This window comes from Sinocyclocheilus grahami, unplaced genomic scaffold (genome assembly GCF_001515645.1).
Source record: "Sinocyclocheilus grahami isolate Dianchi unplaced genomic scaffold, SAMN03320097.WGS_v1.1 scaffold552.1, whole genome shotgun sequence".
Lineage (NCBI taxonomy): Eukaryota > Metazoa > Chordata > Actinopteri > Cypriniformes > Cyprinidae > Sinocyclocheilus > Sinocyclocheilus grahami.
In genome coordinates this window covers 475,894-501,583 of record NW_015505731.1, presented here as the reverse complement: position 1 = coordinate 501,583, position 25,690 = coordinate 475,894, and the positions used below count along the sequence as shown (strand labels likewise).

Sequence of the window (25,690 nt, the reverse complement as noted above, 5' to 3'; positions counted from 1 at the left end):
CTCGCTTTTCAGAACGATGAGCTTTGTAAAAATCGACGCGTTTCAGAAAGGCGGGGCATAGAGGAGAAACAATAATGTACAGTATGTGGAAAATAATGTGTTTTTTTAACCTTAAACCGCATAAACACATTTCATTACACCAAATACACAAAATAATGTTCTTTTTAGCAGCATCATATGACCCCTTTAAAACGCTCGGACCGAGCGTTTTGATTGGACGAACATTTCTTGATCCTATGCCTTCCACAGAATATAGACAAATACATTTAGACCAATTCACTTAATGATTGCTATCGGGATGTGTAGAGACTTTCAACCAGCATAACCAAAAAAAATTCTGAAGACAATCACCTATTGCACCTTTAAATATCGGTTGGTTTATCTTTAAAAAAAAAAACATTTAGGCAAAAAGAAAATGGAAACTTAAAACGAAAGGCGGGGCATAGAGGAGAAACAATAATGTACAGTATGTGGAAAATAATGTGTTTTTTTAACCTTAAACCGCATAAACACATTTCATTACACCAAATACACAAAATAATGTTCTTTTTAGCAGCATCATATGACCCCTTTAAAACGCTCGGACCGAGCGTTTTGATTGGACGAACATTTCTTGATCCTATGCCTTCCACAGAATATAGACAAATACATTTAGACCAATTCACTTAATGATTGCTATCGGGATGTGTAGAGACTTTCAACCAGCATAACAAAAAAAAATTCTGAAGACAATCACCTATTGCACCTTTAAATATTGGTTGGTTTATCTTTAAAAAAAAAACATTTAGGCAAAAAGAAAATGTAAACTTAAGACGATCAACAAATAAGTGACTTTATGTTAAATCTTAATCATTTTGTTTTAATATGTAAATGTGTTGCATGTTAAAGATGGCATTTTTTTCATATGGCAAGCCTTCTGATAATAAGAAAGTAAAATGATAGCCTATGCCACTCCTTAAATTATTAAATCAAAAGTGAAAGCAGACAGAAATGATGTTACCTTCATTTTCCCTTTCTCCTAAATCACTGCATTAACACTAACTGCAGGACTCGTGCATGTGCTGTTTATGTGACACATCCAGTATTTACTGAAAGCCACAACGCAGGCTCACACGTGAAACAGCCATTCACAGATATTATTCATCTGAGACTGGACACACACTCTTCACTTCACCTTCACCTGTTCTGAATTCACTCAAGTGGTATGTCATGCATTTAATATATGTGTGTGTACTGTATGTATAATACTATACATTAGTATATATGTCATTATATTATTAGTAACACAAATTAGAACAGCACATCCTGTCAAATTATTGTAATTATTACAACTATCGTGGTTGATTATTTTTCAGACGAAAGAATCAACTTTACTATATGCTTCTAAAGAAAGCTGTTTCTCTTTCATGATCATTTTAATATTAAATCAAACTTTGTTTCAGATGAGTGTGTGTGTGGTAACAGGAAGACGACTATGACAGCAACACGGCGTCTGAAGCAGGATTACCTCAGGATAAGGAAAGAGCCTGTGCCTTACATCTGTGCTGAACCTCTGCCATCTAATATACTGGAATGGTACAATTGAGTCTGAATTACACTAGGAAATGTCAGGTCACTGTTTTTAGCACTGACATTTAAATTAAAGTGCCCCTATTATGGGTAATGAAAGGTTCATATTTTGGTTTTGGGAGTCCCCAATAACAGGCTGATATGCATGCAAGGTCAAAAAACACTTTCATTGTCTTATAATATGCATTTATTTTTGCTCAACTACTACCAAATGTTTCGCTCAATGATTCATTTTTCCAAACCCCTCCTTTGTGTGACGCTAATCTGCGGTGATTGGTCCGATTGGTCTCATTTTAATGTCATCTTGCCTGTAATGCCTGATAAAGCAGCGTTTGTGAGCGCAGTGCTGTTTTGTTTACTGCTTTAGAGAGGAAACCGCTATTTTACAGCTCCAAAAGCGGCACCTAGTGGCAAAGAATGAATTAGCATTTTCATTCAGACCAACACGAAAAGACCAACAAGTGGGCGGGCAATATGCTAATGTTCATGTTGACGTCAAGATGAAACGGCTTGGGATTCGTTTTAAAAACGACTCGTTTCAATGATTCAGAGTCAGACTCTTTCTTTCGAGAGACAATAACGTTATACACGGTGCACTTTCAGATTTAAAACTTTGCGGGATGTTTTCATTCACTTGTGTTACACACTGCATGAAAGGTAATTTTCAAAAATCCATAATAGGGGCACTTTAAAACAATTGGATATGAACAATATATCTATTTGCTCTACTGTCTAGAGCAAACAAACAAAAAATACATTTATACTGTTAAAGAAACCTTTGTTCTGAATTCATATCTTGAAATGTTTGTTGATGAAATCTTCCCCAGGCATTTTGTTGTTCGTGGACCAGAGAAAACCCTTTATGAGGGTAGGCGTGAATCCTTTCACTGGAGTTTCACTTGTGTTTCTATATACATTATAGGCCTATTATTTGCACTTCTTTCTTCTTCTTTTGTTAATTATGTGTTGTGATGTCTAAGGTGGCTACTATCATGGCAAATTGAAATTTCCTCAAGAATTTCCTTTCAAGCCACCCAGTGTTTATATGCTAACCCCTAATGGGAGATTCATGTGCGACACACGGTAAGGTCAATAACAGTGCATAAACAGAAACATTCTCTGCTGCTCACTGTAACTCATTTCAAGTATGTGCTCCTGTTTGACCCTGCAGGCTGTGTCTGTCCATTAGTGATTTCCATCCTGACACGTGGAATCCGGCCTGGTCTGTCTCTACCATACTCACCGCACTGCTGAGCTTCATGGTGGAAAACATTCCCACACTGGGAAGCATAGAGACGTCTGACTTCACCGTACGTACACTGAAAACATTCTGCTGAATGCATAGGCTGGAATTATAGAGCCCCTTGAGGCCAATCAGGCAGGGGTGTCCAAACCTGTTCCTGGAGGACCACTGTCCTGCAGAGTTTAGCTTATGCTAATTAAACACACCTGAAGCAGCTAATCAAGGTCTCAATGGACTGAATGGAAGTGTGCTGGAGCTAAACTGAGCAGGATTGGACGCCCCTGATAGAGAAATGGTGACAGAAAGAAGAAGAAAACAGGATTAGAAGAAACATTCCCCCAAGAAACTTTGCTTTCTTTATTAAAATGTGTGTTCTTTCGCAAAACTAATCCGTTCAACGGAGAAAATTTGCGTTCTCTTGCTAAACTTTTCCATTCCCCTGAGAAAATTATGTTGCCTCATAAAGAAAGTTTGTTCTATCACCAAAGTATTCCGTTCAACTGAGAAACGTTGAGTTCTTTTGCAAAACATTTGCGTTCTTTTGCCAAACTATTCCGTTCCCCTGTGAAACTTTGTGTTTTTCCCGAGAAACTGGCTTTCCATAGAAAAACAATCATTCGCTCGCAAAACTATTCCATTCCCCAAGAAACTTTATATTCTCTCGCAAAAGTTTTACATTCCCCCTTTCGCTAAACATTTGCGTTCCCTCGCATTCGCTCACAAAAGCACTGAAATATAGCTTTTCCTCCCTTCATTATTTCATCACAAAACGTTTTGCAGACAAAAACATTTCTCTGTGGAAGGCAAAAGCACCATCATATCATTTTATTCCATAATATTCATTAGTTATTATTCATATTTTTATTATTTTTAATTTTTGTCTGTCAGAAAAGACAGCTGTCTGCGCAGAGCTTGGCCTACAACCTGAAGGACAGAGTTTTCTGCGAGCTGTTTCCTGAGGTTGTGGAGGTAAATCTGACTCAAGAAATCTAAACAAAGCGTGTCTTCATTTAGTTATACATACTAATGTTTTTCTCCTTTACAGGAGATCAAGGTGAAGCAAAGGACTCAGAAAGACTTCGGTGTTCCTCCTCATACCGCTCATGTGGCCCCTGCACGTCATCAGCCAAAGCCAAACCTCAGAGGAGTGCTTGCAAACCTGTGTGTTATAGCTGGTCTGGTAGTCTGTGTCTACACAGTCAAGTTTGTGCTACATCATATAGGCCAGGACTGAAAACAGACTGATGTGACCTGAAAGCTCTTTCTGAGGCATCACTCTTCCTTTTAACCAAAGCGAACTTCTGTTCAGAACACTAAAAAAAACTTGACACAACCTTGTGGTATTGCAATGATAAAGCATGGTTTTCTGAAGTCCGTGACATTACGCTGGGTGAAAGCCACTTTGAAATGAAACCGGCAGTGTCTTCTCTACTGTGACACTTTTGTAATGTGGCCATGACAGACCAGTTAAACTGAAGAATTAGTGTTTCTGTTAAGCCCGTTATTATGCGTGTTACAGTTCGCTCTCATCCCGTTTCTTTTTCTTTTTCGGATCCTTGCACTTTCTTAACAGCCATGACATGCCAAATTTTGCTTTCAAAATCATTTCCCAACACTTTTCCCAAACACTGAAATTATAAAATGCATCGCTAATAAAACGTTTTTTCTCTAATAAAGACTTTTTCTAGCACTGGTTATGTAAGTGGACTTCAAAGACATAGTTTAAACTCTTGTAAATTACATCCTCCAAACTAAAATGTCATTTCAGTCACACTTTATTTTAAGGTCCAATTCTTGCCATTAACAAACCATTATACGACTTTTGCCTCAATAAACTCCTAATCTGCTGCTTATTAATAGTTAGTAAGGTAGTTGTTAAGTTTAGGGGTAGGATTAGGGATGTAGAATATGTTCATGCAGAATATGTGCTTTAAGTACTAATAAACAGCCAATATGTTATTAATAGGCATGCTAATAAGCAACTTTAATAGTGTGAATTGCTCCCTATACTAAAGTGTTAACATTTTTACTTATAGTTGTATTGCTAAGCAAGTCAACACAATGACAAAGTCAGGCAAGATTCTAGTTAAATGAAGGTACTTTTAACACAAAGTTTGGACTGCTTTAAAAATAAGGGTATTTCTCAAGTCAGCCTGGGGCAATTTGTCACATGTGCTTTAATTGTACTTCATGTTTGTAATGAGAGAGAGATTATTAATATTTTTATGTACAGGTGTTTTTTTTTTTGTATAAGCTATTTTTCTATCAGCATTTCCGTATTATATTATTATTATTATTATTTGAATGACAATGTTTGCACTATTAATATTAAATAACTGTGTTAATGATACCTTATAAAAATGCCATGCTTGTCTACTTTCGTCCATTTAAAGGGGTCATATGATGCTGCTAAAAAGAACATTAGTTTGTGTATTTGGTGTAATCAAATGTGTTTATGCGGTTTAAGGTTCAAAAAACACATTATTTTCCACATACTGTACATTATTGTTTCTCCTCTATGCCCTGCCTTTCTGAAACCCACGTAAACATAAAACCATGTCTGCATTTGTGATCGGAGAAACGACAAACAAGCGCTACTCTACACTGCTCAAAACTCGCGTTTGAATCATCAGTGGCAAATTCTTTAAATATTAAAAAACCTACTTACAATCTGTGAGTCAGAACAACCGGCATTGTAGTCTGTTTTTTTATTTTGAATATTGCATTTAATATGTTGTATTGCAACGCTAACGGTTCGTTACATATAGCTGACAGATGATACAATGTCGCAAACTCATGGCGTCTGCAGGTTCGAGGACATCGGCAACAGTGTCACTCAGCTCAGTGATTGCGATATTAATGCGCATTTAAAGAAACAAACGCCGTGTTTTGCCGTTAATTTCGGCGTTTCTTATTTTGCTTCGTGACATTAGCGCAGTTTTCTCGAAAAGGGTGGAGTCGTTTGGTGTTGTGAACATACAGCGGGGTGGTATCGCGGTAAAACTCGATTATACACGATCAGCAACTGTGCAGCTCGCAGGTAATGTTTGATATTTTGGTTGTGGTTGTGCTGGTGATTTGATGTTTTTTATTTGGTTTAAATGTTTTAGATATGATGTTCTGCTTGCAGTCGGTCTTTCTGAATGTGCTTGTGTAAATCAGGGGTTTCAGGCAGAGAGACCCTCAATCCAGATTCTTGGCCGATTTTTTAAAACTGAAAGTAATAGTTTATTCAATTTTATTTTATTTGTCTGATCTGTCGTTGAAATCCCTGGGTGCGTGTAATACAGTACACTGATCCTCAGTGTTGGGGAAAGTTACTTTTAAAAGTAATGCATTACAATATTGCGTTACTCCATAAAAAGTAACTAATTTCGTTACTTAGTTACTTTTTATGGAAAGTAATGCGTTACGTTACTTTTGCGTTACTTTTTAAATCTGGACAGGGCTTGCTTGTTTGTTTGTAAAATAAAAAAGTTATATTTTTGGCAAATATAAATCCTTTCACACCAAAAGTGAAATGAATAAGCCTCAGGCTGAAGGGAAAGTACAGTAGAATGCAGAAGAAGAAATTCAACACACTTCAGCAATAAACAAAGACACACAAATGTTGTCTACGGTTGAACTGGATCATCGAAGGTCAGAAGCAAAGACATTGGTTAATAGAATGGGATTAAATACATAAAGCATATTTGTGTTGTTTAACATTTAATTATTGCAGGTTTGCGTCATATTCTGAGTTGCATTATTTTTTATTCATTTTGAGGAATACTGAATCTGTGTTCTTTTTTTGTGAGAGAGATGAATTAATGCATATTCATATTTATTTTGAACAACAGTAACATCTTCTGATTTCTCTCAGCATGGGAACAGAAGAGCTGTCAATCAATAAATGGGTGGGGGGGGTAACATGCATTACTTATTTGAAAAAGTAACTCAGATATTTTCTTGTAAATTAAAAAGTAATGCGTTACTTTACTAGTTGCTTGAAAAAAGTAATCTGATTATGTAACTCGTGTTACTTGTAGTGTGTTACCCCCAACACTGCTGATACTTCAGATATGGGACGAAACGAGTGTTACGCTTTTACCTGGAAATGTATATGATTTATATCATATAGAGAGCGATTATAAATAATTTAAAGATTTTAGTTGTTCAACTAGCTACATTTCCATTATAAAAGTATTCATATTTTATAGAGAGTGATTGTAGGTCATTTTTAGATGTATTCTTTTTCAACTAGCAATATGTCCATTATAAAATGATTTGTATAATATATAGATAGTTTTTAGATATTAATTTTTCAAATAGTAATTTCCACTATAAAATTATTCATATTATACAGTGAGTTTATATTGCAACATTTGCGTGTTCAGATGAGCAGGAAAATAGTTCTATCCTACACAATTACTCTCTAACAAAGGTTATTCGTCCAATTCAATGCATATTGTACGCATAATTTTTTTGTTGTTGAATTAACAAAATCACTGGTAAATAAAACGCACCTTAGTATCAATATTTTTTGTTTGAGTATCGATACTCGTAATACTCGCGTCAGTATCGATATATCGATACGCCCATCCCTAATGACGGCTGTCAGTGTGAAAACTTTGTCCCAAGCTGTTTTTGATCAATTTTGGACACGGAAGGACCATCATTTAAGTAGGACTGAAATATGCCATGGAGGGATATATAAATGTGTAAAAATACAGATCATAATGCAAACAGGAGAAGTCTCATGTTACGGTCGGTACGATTACAATGACAACATCCCGGATCAACACTGTTCTTTGTTACGTTACCGCAGTGTAAATTAGATTAAATTAATTTACATTTAACCAGTTTAATATGAAGAGACACTGAAATGTAGATTTTCGTTTGTGTTTTTGACCTACACTGTTCATGACGTGAGAACAGTTTGCTATTTATGCTTATACATTAGCATTGACTAGCTAAATTTAACGTTAATTTTAGCCAGAGATCCCTTGCTGAAGCACAAGATGACATCAAGGTTCTCTTTGAGTAGATTAAAATTGTAACTTAACGAGAGTATGACAATCAGAAAATGAACGTTTTCGTCTTCATTGGGATTGGGGTTGAATGCTTAGGGACATTTTTGCTCTGTTTTGTTTGGGTTCAGGAAATGTAATAAAATAAATTCTATTGCCTATCCGCTGGGGATACCTGGAATCAGTGTTACAAGTACCCCAGGCACATCGTTTTTCCATTTTTTTTTTTTCGCATAAAAGCTTCGGATCTTTCTATGTTTCTCTATGGCGCTGAAACCTAAAGATCCGCTAGAGCAGTGTTTGTGTGTGTGCGTGAGCGCAAACTCTGATCAACACGGCAGGATTTTCTCTCTAGTGCTATTGCGAAATTTTACTACATGGAGCTGACAGTCATTACAATGCCATTGTCAGATCTCAATACATTTACGTGAATTCTAGATGTCAATATTTATAATAAATAATGTTCACTATCTGACTGTTCAATCATGTTGATATATCAGTATTGTAATTTTTAGGGCTGCAAAACGATTAATCGCTTCGAAATAAAAGTTTGTTTACATACTATATGTGTGTGTATATATTAGGGCTGTTGAATTTCGAATATTCGTCGAATTTAAAATAAAAATCCACATTTGAATGCAAAAACGTTGCATTCTAATTTTAGGTGTGCGTTAAGGAAGGCAGCCTTATCAGTGGCACACGAGATGCGATGACGATGTAAGTGTCATTGCATTTTAATGTTTTTGTTAGCCTATCCAGTTGAAGCCACTAGATGCGGCGCTGCTGCGTTGTTCATTACAAATATTGCGGGAAAAGAGAACATCAATGCGGAGAAGATCTTGTTTACGTCAAAACTGAAACCAAGCCGTTCACACAGAACGCATATTTCGCGCATTTTCTAGAGGGACATCTATCAACGTTGCACTCGCATCTCGCACAAAAGAGCCGCATGTTTAGAAAGCCATGTAAAATTAATGCAAGTTCAACTTTATAAAAAAAAACATATCGAGACTTTATCCCTGTTTTTTTCCCCATCCCACTGCAACTCGTGTTTTTAAATGAAAAATGTACTCTGTGTGATTGGCTTTCAGCCATTTTTTATTAAACTATACATGCATACATGATGCTGTTTTGTTTATAGTTGTTTAAGCAACTTAATTATAATTGGTTTATAAACATTATTTTAAACATTATGCACTTTTTTTTCACAGATAGCCTTATTTTATGCTTTGAATAAATGTGCATTAGTAATATTTTGCTCGATGTGCCCTCTTGTGGCCTCAAGATAGAAGCCAAAAGCTTTTCGTCACCCTAACTATGAATATAATTCGAATTTTGATCATATTTATGTACAAAATTCGAATTTAGTTTTTCAGCCATTTTCACAGCCCTACTAGTCATTCTTAAAAGTGCTTTTGTGTTCTTTCTGTATTCAACAATGCCCAAACTTATTTATCCAATATCTGCAGGCATGGCTTCACAGCTGCAGGTTTTCTCCCCTCCATCTGTGTCTTCCAGTGCCTTCTGCAGGGTGAAAAAAATGAAAGTGGAGAGCTGTGCTTGGGATGCTTCCAATGAAGCGTACAGTTCTGTGGGCCAGTACAGCTTCAACCCCGCAGCGGGCCTCCCTTTCGGCTCCTCGAGCCTGGTCTTCCCCCCAGCATCCCGGGGCCAGGTGGTGGTCCGTGCGGCAGACAGCACCGGGAGCCTCCCGCGGGGGTCCAGCCGCAGAACCTCCCACAACACCCACCACTCGGAGTCGCACTCCTCCCGCGGGCACAGGTACGGCGTGAAGAGGAAGAACGAGGAGGTGGAGAGCTCCGGAGGAAGTGGCAGCGTTCAGATTCTGGAGGAGCTCTCAGCTCCTGCTTTCTCTGCGCGGACGGGAGGAGCAGGGACCACCGCCCAATCCATCCCCCACTCGGCCCCCACCACCAAAAGCAGCAGCTCCAATGGGGAAGGGGATTACCAGCTGGTCCAGCACGAGATCCTCTGCTCCGTCGCCAACAGCTACGAAGTTCTTGAGTTTCTCGGCCGGGGCACGTTTGGGCAGGTGGCCAAGTGCTGGAAAAGAGGAACTAATGAGATTGTGGCCATCAAGATCCTGAAGAACCATCCATCATATGCACGTCAGGGACAGATCGAGGTATGTTTTTGGGTTATTGTTTTCCAATCTTGGGATATCACCTGATCAAGATTTCCTGGTATTTCATTTCCGCCTCATTTTACTGCAGAGACTGCAACTGGCATGCCTTTTTTACTTCTTAGGGCGTGTTCACACTTGGTGTCTTTTTTGACAAGAAAAATTGGACGAGCACTTTTTAAGTAAAAGCTGGCAACGTTTTGGTTACAAATAGCAGCCGAAGGCTTCTTTTGTTGCTATAACAACAGCTGCAACAGTAGCCTAGTGCTGTGTGCTGCCGAAATGTCCAGTAGCCCCTCACTGCAGAACAAAGATCCAGGGGGCGGGGTTGGATCCACATCTAGGGGGTGGAGATGGTAGGTTTAGGTATATGTAAGGTGGGAGGAGTTGGATCTGGATCCAACCTCGCCCCCTGGATCTTGTGTTCTGCAGTGAGGACCATCTCGAAATGTCGAGAAGAGTGTAAAAAGTTGGCTCTTGCATTGGCTTTTGAAGTCAACGGGGAGGAGAATATCGGTTCACAATGATGTTTGTGAACATTGCGACATTATACGGGGAAGGAAGCAGTATGGTGCTTACAACAATTTAGTCCAGGAGCTCCGGTTGGATGATGCACTGTTTGCGGCATATTTGAGACTAGATAGAGTTCTGTTCTCATATCATATAACTCCTTGTGCTCCGAAACTAGCACGCTCTATCTACTGGCTATGTTCTCATTTTTTGTTATGGAAACGACTGACTTGTCATTGGTCAGCTACCAAAAAGGCGCTTGATGTGGGGTGTTTTTTGTTTTTCAGAAAAGTTGAACTTTTTTCAACTTGAAAAGACGCTCCGAGCTGCAGAAAAAGACGCTGCCGGCGGTGGTGTTTTAAAAAGCGCTTAGGACTTTTTTTGAAAACAATGTTTACTCCATAGGATTATAACGTAAAACAGATGCTGGCAGCTTCAAAAAAGACGCTAAGTGTGAACATAGCCTAACTCCATGGGCCAGATTGACTAAACGGGGCAAATTAGCATTAGTGTGCAATTCCATAAAAGCGCACAAGGGAGGGGAACATTTTGCGTATGATTTACCAACAATGTGCACATTAAAGAACACGGACACGGCCAGATCATTTCCATAATGACCAGCGCAATCTACCAAGAGCAGCGCAAATTACCGCCTGCTTTAAGACATGCTTTTTTGGGCGTTAAATAATGGCGCAAATACCAGTAATTGGACGAGCGAAAACGTTAGTAAATCGTGTTGCGTGATTCATTTTAATACTCATTCCATTTCATTTTAAAATGTTGTGTCTGAAAGCGAAACTCATACAAATGCATATTCAAAAAGTTGAGTCCTAAAAATATCCACGCCTTTTCAGCACTAATTCTTCACTGTGCGTCTTTAGTAAATCGTAACCGTGCTATTTTAACGCCAAAAGACGGTTTGCGCTGGTGCAAGGTGTTAGTAAATCTGGCCCTAAGATGAAACTAAATATGAGTTTGCCGTGTTCCCCCTCAATCTAATAGGGATCATAAGTAAATTACATGATGCTCATTTTGTCATATCTATCTGTTAATTTATTCAGAGAGATTACCATTTTAATTACATGTAGTGACGTGAATACACTTATTTTAAAATGAACCTGTTTTAATTTTTGTGAATTAAATTCATTTTGAGATTTTATTTATTTGGAAGGGGCATAAAGGGGAAAAAATCAGGTTGATACAACTGATCAGCTGATATCATAATGAATAATGAAGCCTTAATTAAAGAAAAAAATTGCTTAAAATATATAATTAAAGGGTCAATTCATCCCTAAATAAAAATTGTCGCCATTTGCTCACTCTTTACAAACCCAGAAGAAATTTGTTCATCTTTGGAAAACAAATGAAGATATTTTAAAGAAGATCTGAGAGATTTCTGTCCCTCCTTTGACTGTGTTCACCCAAAACTTTCATAAAGAGATCAAAAAATAAATCCAAATGAACCGAGCGGTTTAGTCCAAGTCTTCTGAAGTGAAACAATAGTTTTTTTGTGATGAACCAATTTAATTTAGGCTTTTATTCACATATAAACATTGCTCCACAAACATAAACAGAAGTGCAACCGTACTTGCTTGACGTGTGAGAACATACCCCTTATTGGTTCTTGCTAAAGCTCGTGATGCAGTGACCAACATCGTTGGTTCACACGCGTTAAGCAGGCATGTTTGAGCTACATGTGACCAAATCTGATTGTTTATTTTTCTAATATAATCTCAATGTTTTATATATCAGTGTTCAATGTTTGTATGTGAATAAAGCATTAGTTCACTCAAAAACCATGCAAAAAAACTGTTGTTCATTGTTGATAGCATAGATGCATGAAACGGCTCACACAAAAGTCACTTTCAACCCAAGCAGCTTCTGTTAGTCGGTGCAATGAATTTATGCAACCAACTGAACCATTGCAAAATGGGGACTTATTTTCCCATCATGCAAAATTCCCGATCATTTACAGGCCAATAGGAAATGTGATGGTATATGCGAAGAAGAAAAGTTAATCGAGGTTGTGAAATGTCATGTGGTCTGCCCTAAAACATAATATTTATGAATGAACAGCTCATGATATTGGAACAGATTATTCAAATTCATGTAGCCAACATGAATACAAAGACATTTCTAAGAACCTGGCACAACTAAATTAAGAGTTTTCCTATTTACTGTATTTGTCATTGACCCCTAATATCTCTTCTAGGTTAGCATATTGAACCGGCTGAGTGCGGAGAACGCTGATGAGTTCAACTTTGTCCGCTCCTACGAGTGTTTCCAGCACAAGGGCCACACATGTTTGGTGTTTGAAATGCTCGAGCAGAACCTTTACGATTTCCTGAAGCACAGTAAGTTCAGCCCACTGCCCCTGAGGCACATCCGCCCCATCCTGCAGCAGGTGGCCACGGCCCTGATGAAGCTGAAGAGCCTGGGTCTCATCCACGCTGATCTGAAGCCTGAGAACATCATGCTTGTGGACCCCATCCGACAGCCCTACAGGGTAAAGGTCATTGACTTTGGGTCAGCCAGTCACGTCTCCAAAGCCGGCTGCTCAACTTACCTCCAGTCTCGCTACTACAGGTGAGCGCTTATCTGTAATCTGTGCATGCTTAATGATCACACATCCCTTCAGTAGAGATTACATCCCACAGTTATGAGATCATGTTGTTGTAATAATCACCCGATTTAATCCTAAAGGTGTTTATAAAAAAAAAACATAGAGCCTAAATGCATAGATTATGATATGCTTTCTATCCTCAGAGCCCCTGAGATCATCCTTGGTCTGCCGTTCTGTGAAGCCATTGACATGTGGTCACTGGGTTGTGTGATTGCAGAGCTCTTTCTGGGCTGGCCGTTATATCCAGGAGCTTCAGAATATGACCAGGTCTCACATGTTATGTTACTGTTATTATCAGAAAAAATATTAGCGCTCAACCTTCTCAATTCTCTCAATTTTCATATAAAGAAGCTATGTTTTCTATACTTGTTTCCTTTTAAATTTGCGTCATGCACTGTACACGGACCCCAGGAGCTTCAGAATATGACCAGGTCTCACATGTTATGTTACTGTTATTATCAGAAAAAATATTAGCTCTCAACCTTCTCAATTCTCTCTCAATTTTCATATAAAGAAGCTATGTTTTCTATACTTGTTTCCTTTTAAATTTGCGTCATGCACTGTACACGGACCCTTGTGTACACATAAAAACCAAAGTGTACTTTGGTCTTTAGTATTTGTGTCTCTGGCACTTCATGCTGGTGCTGTATGATGTATAAATATGTCGCCTTTCTGTGCAAATGAGGCTCATTGTAAAATGCGCTGTATTCATGTGGCTGGGTCACAGCAGTGTGCCAATATTGTACAGTCCCAGCAAAGTATGCCAGTCTAGGCATTTTTTGTGGATAATTTTAAAATTTGATGTGCATAAGCTCAGATCAGTGAGGCCTAAAATCAGTAGGCTAATTTCCAAAAAGAAATGAAAAAACTGTTAATTGGGAAAAAAAAGCAAGTTTGAATTATTATATCCTGTTTTTAGCAAACTCAGGTTTAAAGGGTTAGTTCACCCAAAAATGAAAATTCTGTCATTACTCATCCTCGTGTCATTTCAAACCCGTAAAACCTTCGTTCATCTTCGGAACACAAATGAAGATATTTTTGATGAAATCTGAGAGCTGTCTGACCTTGCATAGACGGCAACACAACTGAAATGTTCCCAAGTCCAGAAACGTAGCAAGGAGATCTGTAAAATAATTCATGTGACATCAGGGGTTCATCTGCAATTATACAAAGCTACGAGAATACTTTATTCAACAATTCGTCTACTCCGCATCACCCTGGTGCCATTTTGGAGAATATCCGCTGGACGTAAACAGTGTACAGGTGCATCTCAATAAATTAGAATGTCGTGGAAAAGTTCATTTATTTCAGTAATTCAACTCAAATTGTGAAACTCGTGTATTAAATAAATTCAATGCACACAGACTGAAGTAGTTTAAGTCTTTTCTTCTATTATTTGAGATGAGACAGTACGCAACTGACACAGAACAGCATACGAACGTTTCCGTCCAGCGGATATTCTCCAAAAAGGCACCAGGGTGATGCGGAGGAGACAAATTGTTGAATAGTCGCTATTTTTTTTTCTTTTGCGCACAAAAAGTATTCTCATAGCTTCGTATAATTGCGGATGAACCATTGATGTCACATGGATTATTTTACAGATCTCCTTGCCATGTTTCTGGACTTGGGAGGGTCAGACAGCTCTAAGATTCCCTCAAAAAGATCTTAATTTGTGTTCCGAAGATGAACGAAGGTCTTACGGGTTTGAAACGACATGAGGGTGAGTAATTAATGACAGAATTTAAAAACCCTTTAAGTCCAATGGGATAACATTAGCTACCGTTTGTGGAAAAGGAAAATCCTTTGATGAACATAAGGGTTCAGATAATACCTTGACAGATCGTGACATCAGGGGTTCAACCGTAATTTTACGAAGCTACGAGAATACTTTTTGTGCGCAAAGAAAACAATAATAACATAAATTATTCAGCAATTCTTCTCCCCGAGTTGCCATCTTCCGCCATTTTGGAGAGTACCCCAGAACGTAATCCGCGTGGTTTACATTCAGTAGACAGCGCGCGCATGCTGAAGGTAAACGACGTCGATTTAAGTTGATTACGTTGATGTTACGGGTTTGGAACGACATAAGGGTGAATAATTAATGACAGAATTTTCATTTTGGGTGAACTAACCCTTTAACAAATATCAGTGCCTTTGTTTTATCTCAAGATGCACACCAGTAATGTTTTCCCTAAGGCATGTTTATAAAAATGTACTTGAATGTCCTAATTGAACTATGGCCTAATCCTGGCTTAGTCTAAACCCTGTCTGTGAAACCAGGCCCTAGACTTTCAGCACCGGTTAGTTTGAAGAAATGTGTTATACATTTGATGCTCATATCATTTTTGTAGTGTGAAGTCGTGCTTCCAGAACATGGACATCTGCAAGAGAAGGAACAGTAGCTTTGACAGTGGGAAAGCCCTGTTTGCTGCTAACACTGTTCCTGGAACTGCAGGAAACCTGACTGTGACCTTCAGCAGCCAGCTGAACCAGCACAGCCAGGTGAGGGGAAAACCACCTGGTTAAAAATACACGCGCTGTAAGCGTTTTCATAAGGATTTCCTTCAATCTTATCTGTGCTGGTCATTTTCTCAGGTTCCGTCTGCTGGTGGAGCTGTTCCTCTCCTTAACTACCAACCAGCACTTTACCAGCAGGCCACCATAAACATCCCAGGCCTGACCCAACCCAGCATCCCCCTGCAGACCCGCCCCACTCAGCTGTGTGCTCAGACTGAACCTTTCCAGCAAACCCTCATCGTCTGCCCCCCCACCACTATCCAAGGTGAGCCGGAGCTGGGTGCATTGTGGGTGATTTTATGTCCCTTTAATAAGCCAGACTCCATCCAGTAGTAGCTAAATCACTGGTTCACTGTTTTGTATTGTTTTTTGTTAAATATCCTGTCTCAGAAACGTAAATTAAAATGGCTTGCAAGCAGTAAATTTTGGGCTTAACTGGGATTGTATTTGTTGAAATGGTGGCAAAAATTAAGATATTCATTTCAGGGTTCATTCAGAGTTTTGAAAGTTTAAAAAATGCATGATTTTTAATCCCCGTTTTTTTTTTTTTTTGTAAGGTTTAAACTGCTGGAATTTTGGATATTGTCCTTTTTTCTTAAAACATCTAGTGTAATTAAACAAAATAATAAGAATGAAAAATAACCTTTATTAAGGATTGCATCATGGATCATTTGTGTATACAGTCTCCTGAAACGCATAGAACTGATAAGTAACGTAAGAATTTAACTATTAAATACATAAAACAATGTGAACATACTTTATGGATTTAATTGTCACGTAATCTACCAGTGTCTTTGCTACTTACTTTTGATAACTTAATCATACAGATCACCACAAATTACTTGGTTAAGCATTACATCTGTTTCATTTAGCTAAAATTCGAGTTTCTTTTCCTGCTTTCTTTTCTTTTGATCTCTGGAATGGTTGCGCCCTCTACTGTATGGCCGTGAATTTGTATTTTGTTTAATTTGAGTCATTCAGAATTTTTTAGTTTGTTTTGCTATTAGTGCAAGATGTTTTACATTTGATTATTCATTTGATACATATGTAGGGCTTCCCCACCCTTGAAAAGCACTCTGAATATCTGTTGTTGTTTTTTTCTTGAAGGGCTTCCATCTTCTAATAAAACCTCTAGCTATCCTGTCCGGATGGAGAACACTGTTCCTGTTGTCCAGCAGAACCAGTCCACGCAGCCTCTTCAGATTCAACCCAGCATGCTGACGCAGGTAAGACATAAAGCGCATTGTTTGTGAAGCGGTGGCATTATATCTAACGCTGACGTTCCGTCACTGCAATCTGACGTATTGCAAATTAATCCAGTTGAGTTGGAGAGGAAACGTCAGTCCTTAAAGTCTGCATGGACGGCTGTTCGGCTGCACTTGAGATCACAGCCTTGTACCCCTGACCTGAGTCTGACCTTTTGTCTAATCTTTCCATGCTTTTTGCCCCTTTCCCTCCATGGTGCCCCTCCTCCATAGGGCTCCTGCACGCCTCTGATGGTGGCCACGCTGCACCCCCACACAGCGGGAGTGGCATCCCAGTACCCGCTGCCCCTGGCACTGGGCTGTGGGGCAGGAAGGCCTGCCCTGCTGGAGCAGACAGCCACAGTGCTGGTAAAGAGAGACCCCCCCAGTGCTCTACCACTAACATCATCATTTCTCAGTCTCCCATTGACTCTCTCCCCCTTTTTGGCTCTTTCCAAAATCCTGCTTAAATGCATATTTCTTTCTAATCCTACTCTTGTTCTGGTCTCTCTATATTATTAATATCTTATTTCTTTCCGGTCACTTTTTGATTTTTTTTTTTTATCCCTCTTTTATATTTACTTGTCTCTTTGATGCTTTTTTCTGGTCTCTCTGAAAATTCTGGATCCTATATGATCTCTTGTTGATTTTTATTGCTTGCTTATTGATCTTTTTTTTTCCACCTCTGTTTGATAATTCTGGATCCTCTTTAATCTCTTGTTCATCTTCACTGATCTTTTGTTGATATTTTTTCATTGGCACTTTGATCTTTTTTCCCTTTTAATCTTTATTTGAGAATTCTATATTCTAGTTGATCTCTTGTTGATTTTTACTAATATTTTGTTTGTTTATTTGTTTCATTGTTTTATTCTGACACACTTTGATATTTTCTCTGATCAGACTTTGATCATTCTGGATTCTCATTGATCTCTTGTTGTTTTTACTTATCTCTTTTTTTTTTTTTTCAATGACACTTTGATCTTTTTCCCCCAGATCTTTATTTGGTAATTCTGGATTCTAGTTGATCTCTTGTTGATTTTTACTAATAGTTTGTTTATTTATTTGTTTCATTCAATGAAACTTTGATCCTTTTCCAGTCACCATCTTTTTTTCTGATCTCACTTTTGTGTGTCTGTTGTTTCCCCCTGGATTCTCATTCTCTTCTTGGGTGTTATATATATATAATTTTTTCCAATGACAATCTTTGTTTCCAATCACTATTTTTTTATATTCTGGATACTCTGTGAGATTTACTGATCTTTTGTGTGTTTTTATGACACTTTTGTCTTTTCTTCTGATCTTTCTGTCTCTGTTTGATGCTTGTGGTTTTCCTTTTTATAATTTCCCTCATTTTCTGATCTGTTTTTATTTCTTACCACTTTATTTTTCTTTCTGAGTTTTCCTCTATTTCTTTGTCTTTCAGCTCCTCCCTTTATTTAATCTCCCTTTCCATCTTTCTTGTCTTTATTTCTTACCACTTTATTTTTCTTTCTGAGTTTTCCTCTATTTTTTTGTCTTTCAGCTCCTCCCTTTATTTAATCTCCCTTTCCATCTTTCTTGTCTTTTCCTTCTCTCTCTCTCTCTCTCTCTATTTCCAGTCTTTCTGCTCGTTCATCCTTTCTTTTCCCTCTCAGTCCCTCCCTCATCGTTCTTTCTCAGTGCAGGTCTGCTGCAGGCATGGGAGGCATGTGCTGACTCTTCTGTGCTTTGCTTGCAGCTTCTTGTTGTGTGAATATATTTTTTTTACATCCCTCCTTTGACCTCCCACCCCCCCTCCTCCTCCTCCCAGCCCCACCGTCTGTTTGGCCCTCCTTCTCTCAGGGGAGGAGACTGACCTTGTCTACAGCTCAAAAACACTCGCAGCCATGTTCCTCTCCCTCTCATAGCCGTGTCTGTCCGCAGGTACTCTAGTGCTGCCCATACTGGCATGGCAGATCTTTTGGAAATGCTCAGTGTTTTCTGACTATTTAACAGCCATGATTCTTCCCAACAGGTTGCCGGACTACTCTTTCCTGCCCCCCATCTTTAATTTTTAAGGCTTGTGTGTGATTTATGCATGCTGTGCTTGTCTTGGCTTTTAAAATCATACAAAATGGCTGTGCTACATCTAAAGCTGCCTTATGCTCCGGGAGAGAATTACAGATTTTTATTTTGTGCATTGATGATTATTATTATATTTTTTTTTTCTTGGTGTTCAATTTTAATTGTGTGCAGTGGTGTCACATCGGCATGTTAGTTGAATTTCCTCATCATCCTGGCATGACTCAAATGTTTAAATTCAGATTTAAATGGCCATAGATGTGTGTCAGTCATTGTGTGGTGCAGATTTGGTCATAGCTGTTTTTACCCACTATTCATTTGCCAGTGAAACCTTTTTCAAATTTGATCGACATTCAGTGACTTTTCCATTTTCCTAAGTCCCAGTGTCACTCAGGCAGATATGTTGTCGTCCTCCAGCAGGCCTGGCCAGCGGGAACCCAGCAGATCCTCATACCCTCTGCATGGCAGCAGGTGCCTGGCATGACCATCCACAACTCCAGCCACCAGCCCGTACTGACCGAATCGCCTCTGGAGACCCTGCTGTCTGAGAGCGCCACACAGCAGACGTCAAGCTGGAGGTAAATGTTTAGGAAGAATCGTGAACTTTTATTATCTGCACACAATGTCAGTACGATAGATGTTTGAATGTGCTCGATACCGATTGATGGGTTGTTTCCTGCAGGGCGTCTCAGAGCGGTCAGCACAATGGCGTCGTCCAGCAGAACCCACACCTCCTTAGCGGCCTTAATCTCACTCATTCTCTCAGTCGAGGAACGTCTGTGGTCACACGGTCACAGAACAAGAGGAGCAGAATCTGTTGTGACACTGGCAGCAGGTATTGGGCATTTTACTTTTGACACTTAAATGTCAGTGGTGTGTTTAGTATAGTTTAAAAAAAAACTAAATTTTTTTTGCTTGGAATGTGTGCTTGTACCATTTAAAAAAATAATAATAATAACATGATTTGACAAACTAATGTAAGGACATAGATTAAAGGGGTCATATGATGCTAAGTTACTGAAACCACGCCGCCTTTCTTTGCGTGCACATTTGGGCGGCATTATGCAAATATTTCCACGTAGTGAGGTAGATATGTGGGGGCGTGTTCGAATGAGTCGTTTTAGGGGGGCGTGGCAGAGTCTTAACTTTGATAAAGAATATCTCTTTGGTTTTGAGACTTTAGTCTTTGTGACTTCAGGGATCTTTCACAATCAGCTTGTAACACTCCAAAGAGAAAGGAAAACTTGAAATCGCATCATATGACCCCTTTAAGTTTTCAATTGGTTTTTGTTCTGTTTCTGTATTCACAGCAGTGCTCTGGTGAGCTCTCAATCATTCAGTGCTATTCTCACTCAGCCCATCATTATCTCTGACACCCCGAGTCCTGCTGTCAGCGTCATCACCATACACAGTGACACTGAAGATGAGGACGAGAGGAAGTTCCACCCTGCTAGGTGAGTGAGGTCACTTCCTGGTATGATTGCCATGTTTTCAAATACACAACAAAAAGTTTGTTGAAAAAAATTAATTATTACAAATAAATAAATAGTAATACTTTTATTCAGCATGGATGCCAGAAATTGATCGACAAGACAATTCAATAGTGTTTCAAAAGATTTTTTAAAAATCCAGTTTTCCACAAAAATGAAGCAGCTCAACTGTTTTCAACATTGATAATAATCAGAAATGTTTGCTGAGCAGCAGATCAGCATGTTAGAATGATTTCTGAAGGATCATGTGGCACTGAAGACTGGAAAATTCAGCTTTGCAGCACAGGAATAAATTACATTTTAAAATGTATTAAAATAGAAAACAGTTATTTTAAATTATACAATATTTTGCAGTATTACTGTATTTTTACTGTAAATAAATGTAGCCTTGATCCGCACAAGAGACTTCTTTCAGAAATATCTTATCTTTTAAACTGGAATATATGCATTTAATGCTAAATAAGTTACAGTCTGACAATACCCCCTTTTAAACAGAAATTCCAGTAAATTGCCGTAAAATTACCGGAACAACTTTACCGGTAAATACAAATATGTGCTGTTCACACAGGCAACAATGTTCCATCTTTTTACCGGTATTTTTGAAAAGGTCCTGTTCGCACATGATCTCTTAACAGTAATTTACCAGTAAAGTCTGTATGCGTGAAAGAGGCTAATGTCCTATTCCTCTTTTCACAATGTGAAGTAGCTCCATATAATTTCAGTGAAACACATTTTTAAATCATTTAATCCATGTGAAATTTACTAAACTTTTTTTTCTTTTTTTTTTTTGTCAGCTGTGGCCCCAGCCACAGGACTAATGTGATCAGCTGTCTAACAGTTCACGATTCGGACTCCTCCACCACTAGTCCTCTGACTCCCAAGCCCCAGAACGGTCACGCGAGGGTCCAGTCCTCACGACTCTTCAAATCCCTGGCAGTGGTGGCTCCATCTGTGAAAGCACAGCCTGTGGAAAGCTCAATATCAGCCAAAATCCCATCGGCTATAGGCGAGTATTAGGAATTGTCCCATTTTTATTCACCATAGCTTGGTCAAAAGTTCTTTATAAAAGAAATGCATCACTAAAAACTGCATTTGTCGTGTTTGCTTCAGCTCTTCCACTGAATTACTACATGAAGCCTAAGAGAGCCGCTGTCGCAAGGCAGCCGAGCAGCTCTGGAGAGAGTGTCACTGACCACCAACAGGAGGAGCCCAGCAGATCTCAACCACTCAACCTCAGTCAGGTGACCGCTTCTGTCGATGCTCAGCGCTGCAGTGTATCTAGGGCCCTATGAAATCAGTTTCCCCAAATTCCGTTTTTTTAGGGGTTTTTTTCGTTTTCATTTTTCTGGATTCCATTTTTTTTCTGGACCCCTTTTTAATGGTTAAATTAATTTGTATTAATCAAAAAGCATGTCTAATTAATTAAAATCATGAAACTTATTACATTTTACATAAATTGATTAAAAGTTTAACAAAAACTACATGCCTAGGGCCCTATGAAATTTAAGTTTTATTGTTACCAAATTCTGTTTTAGCATGTCTAATCATTTGAATGTGTAAAAACAACTTAATTTATTCAAATTTATTCTTAAAATAGCCTTATGAAATGTTTTTTTCCTCAGAAATTCTGTGTTGTGTGTTTAAATTTTTCTGGTTATCAAATGAAGGCATACAACATTAATTTCATTTATCTTTTAATTATTGAAAATTAAACCCTTAATTTTTGGCAAACAAAAGGGATTTACTATTAACATTAAAACATGGCAGAAATAGTGTGTGATTTATTCCTTAACTGAAGTTTTAATCATTTTTGTAGTAGTAGTAGTAGTATTATGTACATTCTACTGAATAATAGTAATGTTTCAGGCACAATGTCTTCAAGTCAAACCAACCTCTAACCATTGCAGTCTGTCAGTCTTATAATGGAAGTGGATGGGAATCACGGCTTTGAGAGTAAAAAAAAAAATGCACAAACAAAACCAAATTAAACCCTGCGGCTCGTGACGACACATGGCTCGTGACGATACATTGATGTGTAAAGACAAGAAACGATCGGTCTGTGCAAAAAACTGAACAGTATTTATATAGTTTTTTACCTCTGATGCACTGCAATGTCTGAACTGTCCTGAGACAGCCGGCGCATGACGCATCTTCTTGCTTTACGGCGGATCGCAGACTTTTAAGTGCATTACTGCCACCTATCATGCGCCGGCTGTCTCAGGACAGTTCAGACATTGCAGTGCATCAGTGGTAAAAAAACTATATAAATATTGTTTAGTTTCTTGCACAGACCCATCGTTTCGTGTCTTTACACATCAATGTATCGTCACGAGCCGCAGGGTTTAATTTGGTTTTGTTTGTGTATGTTTTTTTTTACTCTCAAAGCCGTGATTCCCATCCACTTCCATTATAAGACTGACAGACTGCAACGGTTACAAATCTTTGTTTGTGTTTTACTGAAGAAACAAAGTCACCTACATCTTGGATGCCCTGGGGGTAAGCAGATAAACATCAAATTTTCATTTTTGGGTGAACTATCCCTTTAAGTGTAATGACCTACTTTTGATTACGTCGTTTAAAATTGGACAAATTCCGTGACATTCCGCTTTGTACAGTAAATTCCGTTTTTATGATTGTATTCTGCGATTCCGTATGCGTTTTCCACATCGGAGAAATCATAGGGTTCTACGTATCATAAAGAACGTGTGGTTCAGTTTCCTGTTTTCCTTTTTTCCAGACCACTGTCTCCTCGTCCCAAGAACCATCCGGTGGCTCGTCCTCCCTGCGTCGACAGCACACGTACCCGCCGACCTCGTCTCATTACTGTCTCCAGGAGGCCCCATCGTTCACCAGCACCCCCAGCCTGTACCCCTACCCCACCCCCGCGTCCCACATGAAGCACCTGCTCATACAAGGCTCCTCCCCCTCCATGCACGGCCCGCCCACGAGTCACTATGCAGCCAGTCTTATCCCAAAGGACTCCATTGGAGGCGTGGTCCACGGACTCTCCGCCCACTACCAGCAACATTACCCCGCCCATCCTTACATCAGCACCAGCACCATTAGAGGAGGCGGGGCTTACAGCGGCTATCAGCTGAGCCCGCGGAGGGTCCCTCAGTACCCCTACATATGAGACGCACGGACTGATGTTCAGATTTTACGACCGACAGGCCTGCCGTCAACTGCTGCAACTGGTTTTATCTGTCCTATTTATGTTTTAGAATGTTAATATTTAGAAATCTATCATGTCATTTTGCATCTGTTTACTGAGAAATCCAGTGTCCAGTTAGGCCAGTTTATTTTCTTGGCTCAAGGAACGCTGACGTGTTTTTAATTCGTAAGCAATAGCGCGATTAATGCTGACATAATGGAACAGGGATCGTGACGCCGTGTATTGTCTGTTCGACTAAAATCCTTACACTAATCGTTGACTTGTTTTAGACTCCATTTTGTTTTTAGATTCAGTGCCGTGTTTTTGTTGACGAAGGGTCTCTTTTGTTTTTAAGTTATGTTTGTTTGTGAAGCCGACTGGTTCTCAACCACTTTACTCGAAGGTCAAGATGTGGAAAGAAAAAAAAATGTATTATGTGCCCTGGTCGTATTGTTATTTAAGTTAGCGCTATATGTTAGTCCTGGTAGAATCGTAGAGTGTATGTTGTGAGGAATATCAGTGAATACGAGGAACTTTTATTTTCTTTTAAAGGGGTCATATGATGCTTTTTTAAAGATCATTATTTGGTGTAACAGAATATGTTGACATGCTTTAATGTTCAAAAAACATTGTTTTTCAAATACTGTACATTATTGTAGGTCCTCTATGCCCCGCCTCTCTCAAACACGTCGTTTTCAACAAAGTCCCTCCTTCCGACAAGCGCAGTCTGCTCTGATTGGCCAGCTGACCCAGTGCATTGTGATTGGCCGAACACCGCAAGCACTCGTCGGAAATGTAACGCCTCTTACCATAATCGCAGCTTCAGCTTTCAAAATAAATGTAAAGACAGTAAATAATGTCATTAGTTTTACCATCAGTTCAAGCCGAAAGGGGAACAGAGTCGCGTGACAGACACAGTGATGAAGCTGGTATGTGTTTGCAGTACACAAGCCACGGTTAAGACAGCTGACTCCACTGTGATGTGACTCTCTCTCGCTCGCACACGCACGATGCGCAACACTCCGCATTTGAACAGTCAATAGCAAATACTTAAACTAATAGCAAAACAGTAGCTGATTCAGAAGCGCCAGATTGTCATAGCAAAGTCAGAATTACCTCCTCTCCTAGGTTCACGAAACGGTCGTCCATAAAATGCATTGCTGTTCTGTTGTAAGTAATCTTAAAGATTCCTAAATGCATCTACTTTCGGAAGGCCAAATAAAGTGCTTTTGCTTTCGCCTAGAAACACACAGCGTCTCCCTGACATGCTGCTTCAACACTAACTGCGGTTACTGAAACCATGCCTTCTTTCTTTGCGTGCACATTTGGGCGCATTATGCTAATATTTCCACATAGTGAGGTAGATATGTGGGGGCGTGTTAGAACGAGCCGTTTTAGGGGGGCGTGGCAGAGTCTTAACTTTGATAAAGAATATCTCTTTGGTTTTGAGACTTTAGTCTTTGCAACTTCAGGGATCTTATCTATTCACAAACAGCTTGTAACACTCCAAAGAGAAAGAAAACTTGAAATCGCATCATATGACCCCTTTAAATTTAATTTTTTAGCTCAAATTGTTTAATCATGTCAGTACTCTCCCTGGCCAACAGGGGGGGTATTTAACAAGAGCTGGGATGTCAAAGTCTGCTACTTTGAATACCATAATTACACACCGATGATTGGTTTTCTGACATTAAGTGTGGTTAATTTGCAGCATATCTGAGTAGTCTGCTTTTCAAACTAGAGTACACCAAATATGTATCGGACCCTTGACAGACAGTTAACGTGAAATCTTTGAAATTCTGCTCAAAATGACACTGTGACTGACCTCTACGGTCCTTCTTGTTCTGGTCTCAATAACATGATGTGCCTTGACATTCTCTCCAACATGTTTGGCAGTGTTTTTGAAGTTTAGAGAACATTTAGCATCAACCATCAACCAAGAAAGTACTGTACACATTTTGTAATATCAAGCAACGATGGAAAAAAATGTTCCCCCATTGTAATTCCATCAAATAAACAAAACATCAATTCAACTTTGTGTCTTGCTGTTTTAGCATTTTTAAGTTTTTATTTCTTTTACAACTTTACAGCTAAGCAGTGTTGCCAACTTAGCAATTTTGTTGCTAAATTTAGCAACCTTTCAGACTACCC

At 39.0% G+C, this 25,690-nt stretch overlaps 2 protein-coding genes across 2 annotated transcripts; both read left to right on the top strand.

Annotated features, from left to right (window-relative positions):
* Window positions 1–931: 931 nt before the first annotated feature.
* On the top strand, window positions 932–4,149 carry LOC107555999 (ubiquitin-conjugating enzyme E2 J2-like). Its single transcript, XM_016238966.1, has 7 exons — window positions 932–1,202; window positions 1,443–1,575; window positions 2,397–2,437; window positions 2,550–2,652; window positions 2,741–2,879; window positions 3,701–3,781; window positions 3,858–4,149. The coding sequence occupies exons 2-7, from the start codon at window positions 1,475–1,477 to the stop codon at window positions 4,044–4,046; spliced, it is 654 nt and encodes a 217-aa protein (XP_016094452.1). The 5' UTR covers window positions 932–1,202; window positions 1,443–1,474; the 3' UTR covers window positions 4,047–4,149.
* Window positions 4,150–9,261: 5,112 nt separating this feature from the next.
* On the top strand, window positions 9,262–24,090 carry hipk1b (homeodomain interacting protein kinase 1b). The gene is made up of 13 exons (XM_016238950.1): window positions 9,262–9,967; window positions 12,687–13,060; window positions 13,241–13,408; window positions 15,449–15,599; window positions 15,693–15,879; window positions 16,722–16,840; window positions 17,093–17,227; window positions 19,316–19,476; window positions 19,581–19,733; window positions 20,209–20,352; window positions 21,183–21,394; window positions 21,499–21,629; window positions 23,126–24,090. Exons 1-13 carry the CDS (start codon window positions 9,293–9,295, stop codon window positions 23,519–23,521), a joined length of 3,006 nt encoding a protein of 1,001 aa, XP_016094436.1. The 5' UTR covers window positions 9,262–9,292; the 3' UTR covers window positions 23,522–24,090.
* Window positions 24,091–25,690: the final 1,600 nt, after the last annotated feature.